This window comes from Mesoplodon densirostris, chromosome 19 (assembly GCF_025265405.1).
Source record: "Mesoplodon densirostris isolate mMesDen1 chromosome 19, mMesDen1 primary haplotype, whole genome shotgun sequence".
NCBI lineage: Eukaryota > Metazoa > Chordata > Mammalia > Artiodactyla > Ziphiidae > Mesoplodon > Mesoplodon densirostris.
In genome coordinates this window covers 3,488,636-3,498,758 of record NC_082679.1, presented here as the reverse complement: position 1 = coordinate 3,498,758, position 10,123 = coordinate 3,488,636, and the positions used below count along the sequence as shown (strand labels likewise).

Below are 10,123 nucleotides of genomic sequence, written 5' to 3'. Positions count from 1 at the left end.
TCAGGACAGGGCACTTTCTCTGGTGACCCTCCCAGGATAGTCACGGACTCTGGGTGCGCCCTGCCGTTCCGGGACTTGGCAGCAGCAGTGGAGGTGTCTCACGCCGTATGTCATCTCGGAGCAGGCAGAGTCTGGTGGTGACATTGCAGAAGGGGCCTCGTCTTGGAGATGTCCCCAGAGTGGGCTGCCATCTCTGCTGATGACATCACGGAAAAGGCACAGTCCCTCTGATGACATCATAGGGCAAGGCACCTTCTCTGGCGATGGCATCACAGGAAAGAAGCAGAGTCCCTGTGATGATGTTGTAGAAAGGAGGCCTTATGTCTAGTGAGGACACAGTTGGTGAGGCTCTTTCCCCTGTGATGTGTCCCAGGAAGATGGCTTTGTCTGTAGTGGTGACTTCAAAGACAAAGGCATCTTCTTTGGAAGAAAATATTTTCCTGGTGATGATGATGTCAAAAGAGGCCTTTTGGTGCCAGAGATGACATCATAAGGATGAGATTTATCTATGCAGTGACATCATAGGAAGGACTCTTTGTCTCTAGGGATGATGTCATAGGACAAGGCATTGTTCCTCTTATGACATCACAGGAGGGAAGTCTTTGTGATGACACCATGGAGCATAGACGCCTCTAGTGATGACCTTAAGGGTGGGCCTTTTCCTCTGTGATGACCTCATGGGAAGGAGGTTTTGTCCCTGTGATGAACAAAGACACTTTCGCTAGTGATGACCTCACATACAGGCCTCTTCCTCTGTGATGACGTCATGGGAAGGAGGTCCTGCCTCAAACTGTGACATAGGAGGAGGGGTCTCATCTGCCGTGACATCGCAGAAGGAAGCTTTGTGTCAGGTGATGATTTCATCCAAAACAGTGTCCTTGGAGGCAGCCCTCCCGGCCACCGCAGATCTGGTCCCAGGCCCCTGGAGTGTGTTGGGGGATGCAGCCTGGGATGGAGGCCCCAGGCTGCAGCCCCCAAGCCCCTGGCCCGACCTCAGACACTCAGACAGTCACCTCATTCTTGCTGGCAGTGCGGAGGTGTTGGGGCAGGTGATGGCCGGGGATGAACTGTAGCTGCTCCAGCGTGCCCTGGCGCTGGAAGGGCGGCCTGCGGGCCAGCGTGCCCCCACCTCCGCCGGTGTCTGACATCCAGGCGGGCTGCGGCGAGCCGTGCAGGCCGTGGTGGTGGTGGTGCGCGTGCAGGCCGGGCGGCGGGGGCAGCCCATGCAGCGGTGTGGGGGGCCCCCCGGGCCCCAGCAGCAGGTTGGAGTGGGAGGCAGCCAGGCTGGCGCGGGCGGCAGGCTCGGGGGGCAGCACCGGGCTGCGCGGGGGTGACAGCAAGTGCTCGCGGCTCTGGCGCAGGGCCTCGGGGGACGACAGGAGCAGGTGCTCCTGTGACACGAGGCGCGCGCGTGGCAGTGTGAACTCATAGCGTGCCCGGCCCCCGTCGCCCAGCAGGTGCTCCTGGGACATGACGCGCCGTGGGTTGGGCGCGGGCGCCAGGCCCAGCTCCTCGGGGCCACCCCAGCCTTCCATGCGATAGCCGCCCCCTGTGCCAGGTCGCCGCAGCGCATGCAGGGGCAGCGTCCCGCGGGGCATCTCCGCCAGGTGCCGGCGCTTCAGGTAGGCCTCGTCCAGATCCTTCTCGGCTGGGGTAGAAGGGAAGAAACCACAGAGGTGGGTCCTCAGCCAGCCCAGAATGTGCTCCCTTCCCTGGGGCACCCCCCACCCCAGGAAGACCCCAGACATTACCTGGAACTTCCTGGTCATTAGCCTGGGTAGGGGCACAATTTTAACCAGTCAGGACAGTCAAGCTAGCAGAATGCAGATTCCCAGGCCCAGCTTGCAATGCTGCGGTCGTAGATGAGGGGAGACCTTTCTTTTTTTTTGTAATTGCCTGGGAACATCCCTTCTTTGGGGAGTAGAACCCAACTCTTGCTTTTTCTTTCTTTTCTTTTTTCTCTTTTTTTTTTTTTTTGCGGTACGCGGGCCTCTCACTGTTGTGGCCTCTCCCGTTGCGGAGCACAGGCTCCGGACGCGCAGGCTCAGTGGCCATGGCTCACGGGCCCAGCCGCTCCGTGGCATGTGGGATCCTCCCAGAACGGGGCACGAACCCGTGCTCCCTGCATCGGCAGGCGGACTCTCAACCACTGCGCCACCAGGGAAGCCCCCCAACTCTTTTGAGGAACCACTTTCCCGTCCCTTTCATCCTGTAGTACGTATTTTTCAAACTTGGAGATTTGACCCATTCATGGGTTGTAAAGTCAATTTTGTGGGTAGGGACCAGCACTTGGCAAAATGAAATAGAATAGAAAATTATCAGAAAGTGTCCCATAATAAGAGTATTAGGGTGAAAACCATTCACAAAATTTTTATTTCAGTTGTGTGTGTGTTACTGATATATTAATGGATGAAGTGACATGATATCTGGGATTTGTTTTGAAATAATCCACCAAAGGATGGGGTGGAGGGAGGAGAGATTAACAAAATGTTGCCCATCGTTAAAGCTGGGTGACAGGAACATGGGGCTCAGTTTACAATTCCTCTACTCTCTCGAGTGTGTTTGAAAATGTCCATAATAACAAGTTTCAAAACTTTACTGTAATTAAAAAATGTGCCAGTCGGGCTTCCCTGGTGGCGCAGTGGTTGAGAGTCCGCCTGCCGATGCGGGGGACACAGGTTCGTGCCCCGGTCCGGGAGGATCCCACATGCCGCGGAGTGGCTGGGCCCGTGAGCCATGGCCACTGAGCCTGCGCGTCCGGAGCCTGTGCTCCGCAACGGGAGAGGCCACAACAGTGAGAGGCCTGCGTACCGCAAAAAAAAAAAAAAAAAAAAAGTGCCAGTGTATGTGGGTCTCATGGGACACAATATAAAAATCCTTTCTTACTGTGGATCTCCGTTTAAAATGTTTGAAGGCTACTCCATTACCAGGGATCGGCCACTGACCCAGAAATGTCCAATCAGAGTCACAGTGATTGGTTCTGGGACAAGCATGTGACCCTTTTTTGGCCAGTGGGATCCAGGCTTGGGATTTTTGCTGGAATCATTGGGAGAGACTCTTCTGGTAGAATTGCCCTGAAAATTCTCAGGACAATCTTTGCCATCACAAGGGGAAATTCTATCTGAAAATGAAGCCAGCCCACTATTCAGCAGAGCTGAGAGATGTAGAATCCTGGAGACAGCTTTTGAGCACCTGGGTTCAGCCACACCTGAAGCTTGTGGCACATAGACTTTCTGTTACCAAGCCAGCATAGTCACCTTTTTTTTTTTCTTTTTAAGTTGTATTTCTGTTCATTGCAAATACAAGTCCTGATGAATGCAATAGATCTTGGGGGGAGGACCATGGGTTTGCATTTTTAAAAAGCACCCCAGGTAATTGTGATACAAAATTACCTCAGGTAATTCTGGAACAAACTTGGAGAAAAATCTAAGGTGGGGGGTGGAATCTAAAGCTTTAGAAGGCTATCGGGTCACTGTCCATTGTCCTGAACCCAGGCCCTGACCCCGCCCCATCGCCCAGGTAGCTCCCCTTCCCGAGACTCACCCAGCCTCTTGAGGGAGGAGTAGCGGTTGAGTTCAGATTTCACAGCGGCCTCGTAGGACGGGGGCAGGTGCGAGAGGTTGTGGAAGGACCGCGAGCAGGACAGTGTGGAGTAGTGCAGGGAGGGGCTGGGCGGCGGAATGGCCCGCCAGTCTGGGGCAGAGGGGCACAGCCGGGGTCAGTCCAGGCCCTCCTCCCTCAGACCCAGCAGTTCTGGCCCCCAGCCCGCTTAGAGCATTAGAAATCTGGAGTCCCAGCCCCTCAGAGCTGCAGCAGTCCAAGCTCCCTGCGCTCACTCCCCCCACCCCTCGGGTGCTCTTTGCTGGGGAAGGAGGAGCAGGAGGGGCAACTGGCGTTCGCCCAGCACTCGTTGTGTGCCCCACCCCAGGCTAGAAGGGATGCACTCCATGCAGCTTCCCGCAGACCACTTCTGGCATAGACATGAGGAAACTGAGCCTCACTGGGTTACCTGGCTGGACTGTGAGGACAGGCTCCCAGGGTCTCACAGCTGCCCTATGCTGGGCACCTGGCTCCGGCTCAGTACAAGGGTGGGAAGGGAAGGAGCCCTGCCCTCCCCGCAGCCCCGCCCTGGTCCATACCCAGAGTGGCAGCGTGGTGTTTGGGGCTGTTGACGTTGAGGTGCAGGTAGTTGTGGTGCAGATTATCTGTGAGGACCAAGAGGGGAGGTGGCATCACTGCCATTGCCTGTTCCCAGCTGGCACCGCTGTCCTGGTCTTGTGGAAGGATCCCCACTCATGTCCACTTGGTCCCCAGCTCTGGTCGCTCCTGCCTACTGAATCTTTGCCCTGACTTGCTTCTCCCTCCTGGATCATCAAACCAGCCTTCTGGCCAAATGGCCAGCCCATCTCCAAGATCAGCCCCACTGCAGTATTTCTGACATGTACACCTGCCCCTGTCCCTCTGCTGCTCGAAACTCTTCCCATGTCTCACCATCACACATGGGACACAGTCTAAGCTGGGGATGGCATTTGAGGCCTGTGTGACTTGTCCCCAACAGACATCTGCAGCCTCATCTCCCATCCCTCCCAAGCCGTACTTCTCTCTGATGCCCAAATGGTCCAGCTCAGTTCTGCCACAGGGCCTTTGCACATGCTGTCATGCTGTTCTCTCGGCCTTGAATCCCTTCCTCTCCTTCTTTGCCTGAAGACCTCCTACTCACCCCTCAAGATCCAGGTCAAATGTTTCTTCCTTATCACTACTATTCAAACCCATCTCCTCCCCTCCACTCCTGATCCCAGATCAAGCCTTGTCCCTTACTGCCTGGATCATCGTGCAAGCCTCCTCTGGAGTCTTCTTCCTCTCATCTGTCTTCCTTCATATGGGTTCCAGAGACATAGTTCTTCCACCCACTTCTGACTTTGCTGCTCCCTTGCTCTAAACTCCTCCATGGCTCCCCATTGCCCTCAGGACAAAGGCAGAGCCGCTCAGCTCAGCCTGGTACTCAAGGCCCTTCCTGAGGTATCTGCCCACCCTCTCCTCAACCTCCGCTCTGGCCACCTCACAAGCTCTGCTCCAGCCACTCAGAGATCCCCTGCCCAAGAAGCTCCCCTCACCCTCCTGGCCACTGCTCAAACACCACGTTCTGAGGGAACCTCCTCCCCCTCACACCAAAGGAGATCCTTTTCAAACTCTCTTCCAGCTACCTGGACTTCTCCACTGATGCACTCGTCATAAACTATAAGAATAACAATAATATGAAGTGAGTACTGTTATGATTCCCATTTTATGGATGAGGAGACTGAGGCCCAGAGAAGCGAAGGCACTTGCCCTCGGTCACAGTGGCAGAGCCAGGATTTGAATCCGCGCGTCTGGCTCCCGACAAATTCTAATTCAGGTACTAAGTGCGTCCTTGCGTGTCACTGGCTGTTGGGTGGTCTGACATGAGTTTCTCAAGTGCAGGGGCTGAGAGTGTCTAAATCTAAATCATCCGTCATAGCACCCAGGGTTCCCACCCAGGGTGCCCACAGGAGGTCAGGGAGGAGGTCTGGCTCACTGCAAAGTCCAGTGCATCGCCCAAAACAGGTCTCGGCCATAACGGTTCAGGGAAGGCAGAGACAGCAGGCTGTGGCTAGGGGCAGGGCCTGGGCAATGGGAGGTGGAGCCATCCGTGGAGGGCGGAGCTATCCGTGGGGGGCGGGGCTACAGGGTTGAGGGGTGGGGGCAGATGCAGAGGCAGCAGAGGCGGCAGCCGTAGCCCCACTTCTCACTCACCGAGATTGGAGGGCTTCACGGTGTTGTAGAGGTTCTTGGGCGTCCTCGGGGGCATGCTGTCGGGACCCCCGATCCCCGAGGTTAGGGAGCTGCTTCGTGCCCGGTCCGGGCGGGTCCCAGGCCCCGCCTGATGCCTCAGAATGTCCACCAGAGCCCTAGAAGTGGCAGAGGGATGGTCAGTGGCCTGGGGACTGGGGGTGGGGGTGGGGAGAGGGAGGGCGCAGGCCTCTTTCCCCTCCCCGTTCTCACCTTTGGGTGTATCCGTTAGCTCAGCTCGGCTTCTCGCCTTTGGCCACGCCCCTTGCTAATACCAATCTGAGCGCCGCCTGCCCCAAGGTCCCTCGGACCACACTTCCCGCTTGAAGTGCCCCCTCCCCTATTTATTTGGACCCTACCCCTTCCGCGGTCCCTCCCACATCGTCCTCTCTGTGGCCCTGCCCCACCCTGAACCTGGGACCTCACTCCTGTTCCTTTTGCTGCCTTCCCCATGGCAATAAAGGGTGCTCTGTGGACCCCAAACCTCAGAATCACCCCTGGCCCTTCTTTTTCTTTCCTGCACGGCCCTTAGCAATCCTGTGGATCCGCCCTCCGAAGTGTATCCTGACTCAGAGCCCTTGTCACCACCTGTGCTGCCGCGAGCCCCATCCCTCACCATTGCCGCAGTCTCCAATTGGGCTCCGCATTTCTGCCCTTAACCCTTGCAGTCTAGTTTCATACGCACAGCCCAGGGCTCATATGGTGACAGACGGAGCTCAGGACACTCTAGTGTCTCCCCCGTCACACTTAGGGTAAAGCTGGCCTCTGCCTACTTCTGTCCACCGCCTCCTCACCCACTGCACTCCAGCCGCATGGGCTGCTTCGCTGTCCTGCAAACACTCCACCTCAGGGCCATTGCACTTATGGCTTCCTCTCTGCCTGGAATGCCCTTCCCACGGATATCTGCTTGGTTCTCTCTTTTCCTTCAAGTCTCTGCTCAGAGAGGCCTTTCCTGACCACTTCGTGTCAAACAACACTGTCCTTCCCATTCACAACTCGTTATGCCTACTTTATTTTCTTCACAGCAGTTATCAATATCTAAAAGTATATTGCACATGTGTTTCCTCGCTTACTGTCTTAATGATAACGGTAGCCAGCATTTACTGAGGCCTTACCATGTACCAGGACTCAACATGAATTAACCCAGGTAATCTTCATTACAGTCTGAATAGGTGGGGAACAATTATTAGGCCCATTGTACAGACAAGGAAACTGAGGCATAGAGAGGTTTAAGCAAATTTCCCAGGGTCACACAGCCCACAGGCAGCTGACCTGGGATTGGAAACCAGGTTTACTCATCAGTGCAGGGACTTTGTTTTGTTCACTGCTGTGTTCCCAGCTCCTGGCTCACAGAAAGCGCTCAAGAAATATTTGTTGAATGAATGAAGGCCTGAGCCTACCCGGTCACTCCATAGACTGCCACTTAAGTCACATATGTTCTCATGTCCCGCCCATCTCTCCAAGGCATTGGCTTCTGCGCTCCTGGTGGCTGCCTCAGTCTCTGGCCATACTCCCTGCACCCTGACTGGCCCCGCCCCACCCACCCCCTCCGCCCCGCCACCGGCCCCACTCCCTGATGGCTCCACCTCCCGTGGCCCCGCCCCCGCCCCCAGGTTTCCCTCCCTCCGGCCCCCGAGAACACACACCTGGGTACGTTGATCTCCCGGTGCGCCCTGGGCGCACGGGAGGCCTTGCTGAAGGCCACTTTGGCGCCGACGCCCACGGCCAGGGCGAAGCTGATGACCCCGCACACCACGTAGGCCGTGCTGCCCCCTGGGCCCTCGCCCCCACGCCCCCCGACGCCACCCGCCCGGCCCCCTTCCAGCCACCCGGCCTGGCCGGGCCCGGGTCCCCCGCCCGCACCCCCGGCTCCCCCGGCGCCCCCGGCCAGTGGCGGCGGCGTGGTGGCCCAGCGCGGCGTGTCGTAGTTGGAGCAGGAGGCCTGCGCCAGGCGCATGTGGCGGTGCTCGCAGCAGAAGCGGTAGTGGCAGGTGCCGCAGCAGAAGCGGTAGGAGCCAGTGCTGCAGTTGAAGGTGGCGTCGTACTGGCCCATGACATCGTAGTAGCCGTGGCAGAGCTCGGCAGGAGGGGGCGCCCGTGCCGCCGCGCCGGCCGAGCTCGGGGTGCTGGTCCTGGTGACGTTGGTCCCCGGGCCCGCCGCGCCCCCGCCGCCGGTCAGCGCCCCGGTCAGGCGCCGCAGGTGCGCCAGCAGGGCGGGCAGCGGGCCCGGGGGTTCGGTGCTTGTGGCGTTGGACGGGCGCGCCCCAGCCTGGCCGGTAGTCGAGGCCAGGAGCAGGAGGGTTCCGAGGAGCAGGAGGGCCGGCATGGGGCAGCCAGGCTTGGGGGAGAACCGCGGCTGCAACGGTGGGCGGGAGAAAGATGGCCAGAGGTGGAGAAATGTGGAGATGGGGGCCGGAGATGATGAGGAAGGCAGGCCGAGGGAGAGACACAAACCGGGAAACAGAAAAGATGGAGGGGACATGCATGGGCCCAAAGTTGGCAGTCCCACGGGACAGTGCACGGTGATGGGGGAGCAACAGGAGGATGTCCAGACACCGCGGAAGGAGAACGGAAATGATAATGGCAGAGAAAAGATCAAAGTGAGTGATGAGTGGTGGAGGAAAGAATGGGAAAGTTGACAGTGACATCAGGGGTGCGAAGAAACGAGAGAGGTGGACAGAAACCAGAGGAAAGACGTGACGGAGGGAGAAGAAACCATGGAGGCAGGTGAGGGAGAGAGGGCAGAGGGGAAAGCCAGAGGTGAGATGCAGGCGAGGGACGGCAGAGGTGGGCAGAGTGGGGAGGAGGTTGGGATGGGTCAGTGGGGGACCAAGGGAGGCAATGAAGGGAGACGCGTGGTGGGGTGGGCGAGATGGGAGGAGTCGGGGAGATGGGGAAGGAGAGAGAGAGAAGAGCAGATGGGGGGAGAGAAGGAGAGAGAGAGATCCGAGTTGAGAACCTGAGTTTATAGACCAGGAGATGGAAAGAGGGAGTGCAGGGTTTCTCACCCTGGGCGCTACTGCCATCTGGGCACAGAATGTACTTGCTTGTGGGGGCCCGTCCTGTGCATTGTGGGGTGTCCAGCAGCATCTGCTGGGTGCCAGGAGCATTCACGTTCCCCTACATCGTGTTAGCGTAAGATGCCTCCAGGCACTAACAAATATCCCCCCGGGGGCACGTCTGCCCCCAGGTAGAACTGCTGCCTTAGACCCGTGGCCCTCAGTTCCCCCAGTGCTTACTTCTCTCCTGTATTTACGTCTGATAATCAAGGGATCTTCAGCCTCAGTCTCTCTCTCTGTCTCTCTCTGTGGTCTCTCTCTCTCTCTCATGCACACACACACCCACGCTCACAGTTTCAGGTCTGATGTGTCTCCTTGCACAGCTGGAGAGTCAGGGTAGTAGTGGTTCATCCCCCAACTCCACCATGTGCCAGGTGCCTGATACTGGATACACCTAAGTCCCCATGTGCCTCAGTTTCCCCATCTGTAAACCAGGGGTAAGGATGGCTGTCACTGGGTGGTTGGAAAGACGAACCGATTTCATATGTGTAGAGAGGTTAGGGCAGTGCCTGGCCTAGTGCAGGTGCTATACTTACAGGAGGGTGAACAGGATGGGAGGGGCCAGGTGGGACAGGCCCGCCCAGCTGTCTTGTAGGGCAGCAGGCTGGCAGGAGGGGTTCCTTCAGCAGTGTTTACTGAGGCTGGGGATGCAGCAGTAGATGAACCACAGGGTTCCTCCTCTGTCTTTATGGGCTTTGCCTTCTGGTGAGGGGAGAGGGCCAGTACGCAGACACAAATTAATGGGATGCACGTTGAAAACTGTTATGAAGAAACACTAAGAAATTATGGAGGCCGTGAAGAAATAAAAGCAGTGCAAGGAGGTGGGAGAGAGGGTGGGCGGGTGGGACTAGTTTAATAGTGTCGTTTGGTATTGTTTTTATCCTTTGCTCCTTCCCATTGAGTGCACGTGCATCTAGGGGCCACGCCATTATCAAAAACCGCTGGGGCCTGCGATGGGGAGAGTCCTATGGGAGGCTGCACTTGGGGCCTCAACGTTCCCTTTTAACTCTGCTCCGGCCCCGCCCCTGAGCTCGCCGCCAGACTGCCTGCTGGATGCCTCCACTCGGTGTTTAACGGGTGTCTTAGAAGTGCCTTGGCCCACACTCCGGAAAGCAGTTTGGCAGTTCCTTAAAAGTTAAACATAGGGTTACCACATGACCCATCAGTTCCACTCCTAGGCATATGCCCCAAAGAATTGAAAAACATGTTAACACAAAAACACGAATGTCCTTAGCAGCATGATTTACAACAGCCCC

The 10,123-nt window shown here is 57.3% G+C and overlaps 1 protein-coding gene and 1 pseudogene across 1 annotated transcript; both read right to left on the bottom strand.

Annotated features, from left to right (window-relative positions):
- LOC132480679 (uncharacterized) lies at positions 1-799 on the bottom strand (annotated as a pseudogene).
- A 202-nt stretch (positions 800-1,001) lies between these two features.
- SHISA7 (shisa family member 7) lies at positions 1,002-9,423 on the bottom strand. Its single transcript, XM_060085264.1, has 5 exons — positions 9,404-9,423; positions 7,455-8,164; positions 5,773-5,927; positions 3,544-3,693; positions 1,002-1,648 (listed from the first exon to the last, which is right to left on the bottom strand). Exons 2-5 carry the CDS (start codon positions 8,132-8,134, stop codon positions 1,002-1,004), a joined length of 1,632 nt encoding a protein of 543 aa, XP_059941247.1. The 5' UTR covers positions 8,135-8,164; positions 9,404-9,423.
- Positions 9,424-10,123: the final 700 nt, after the last annotated feature.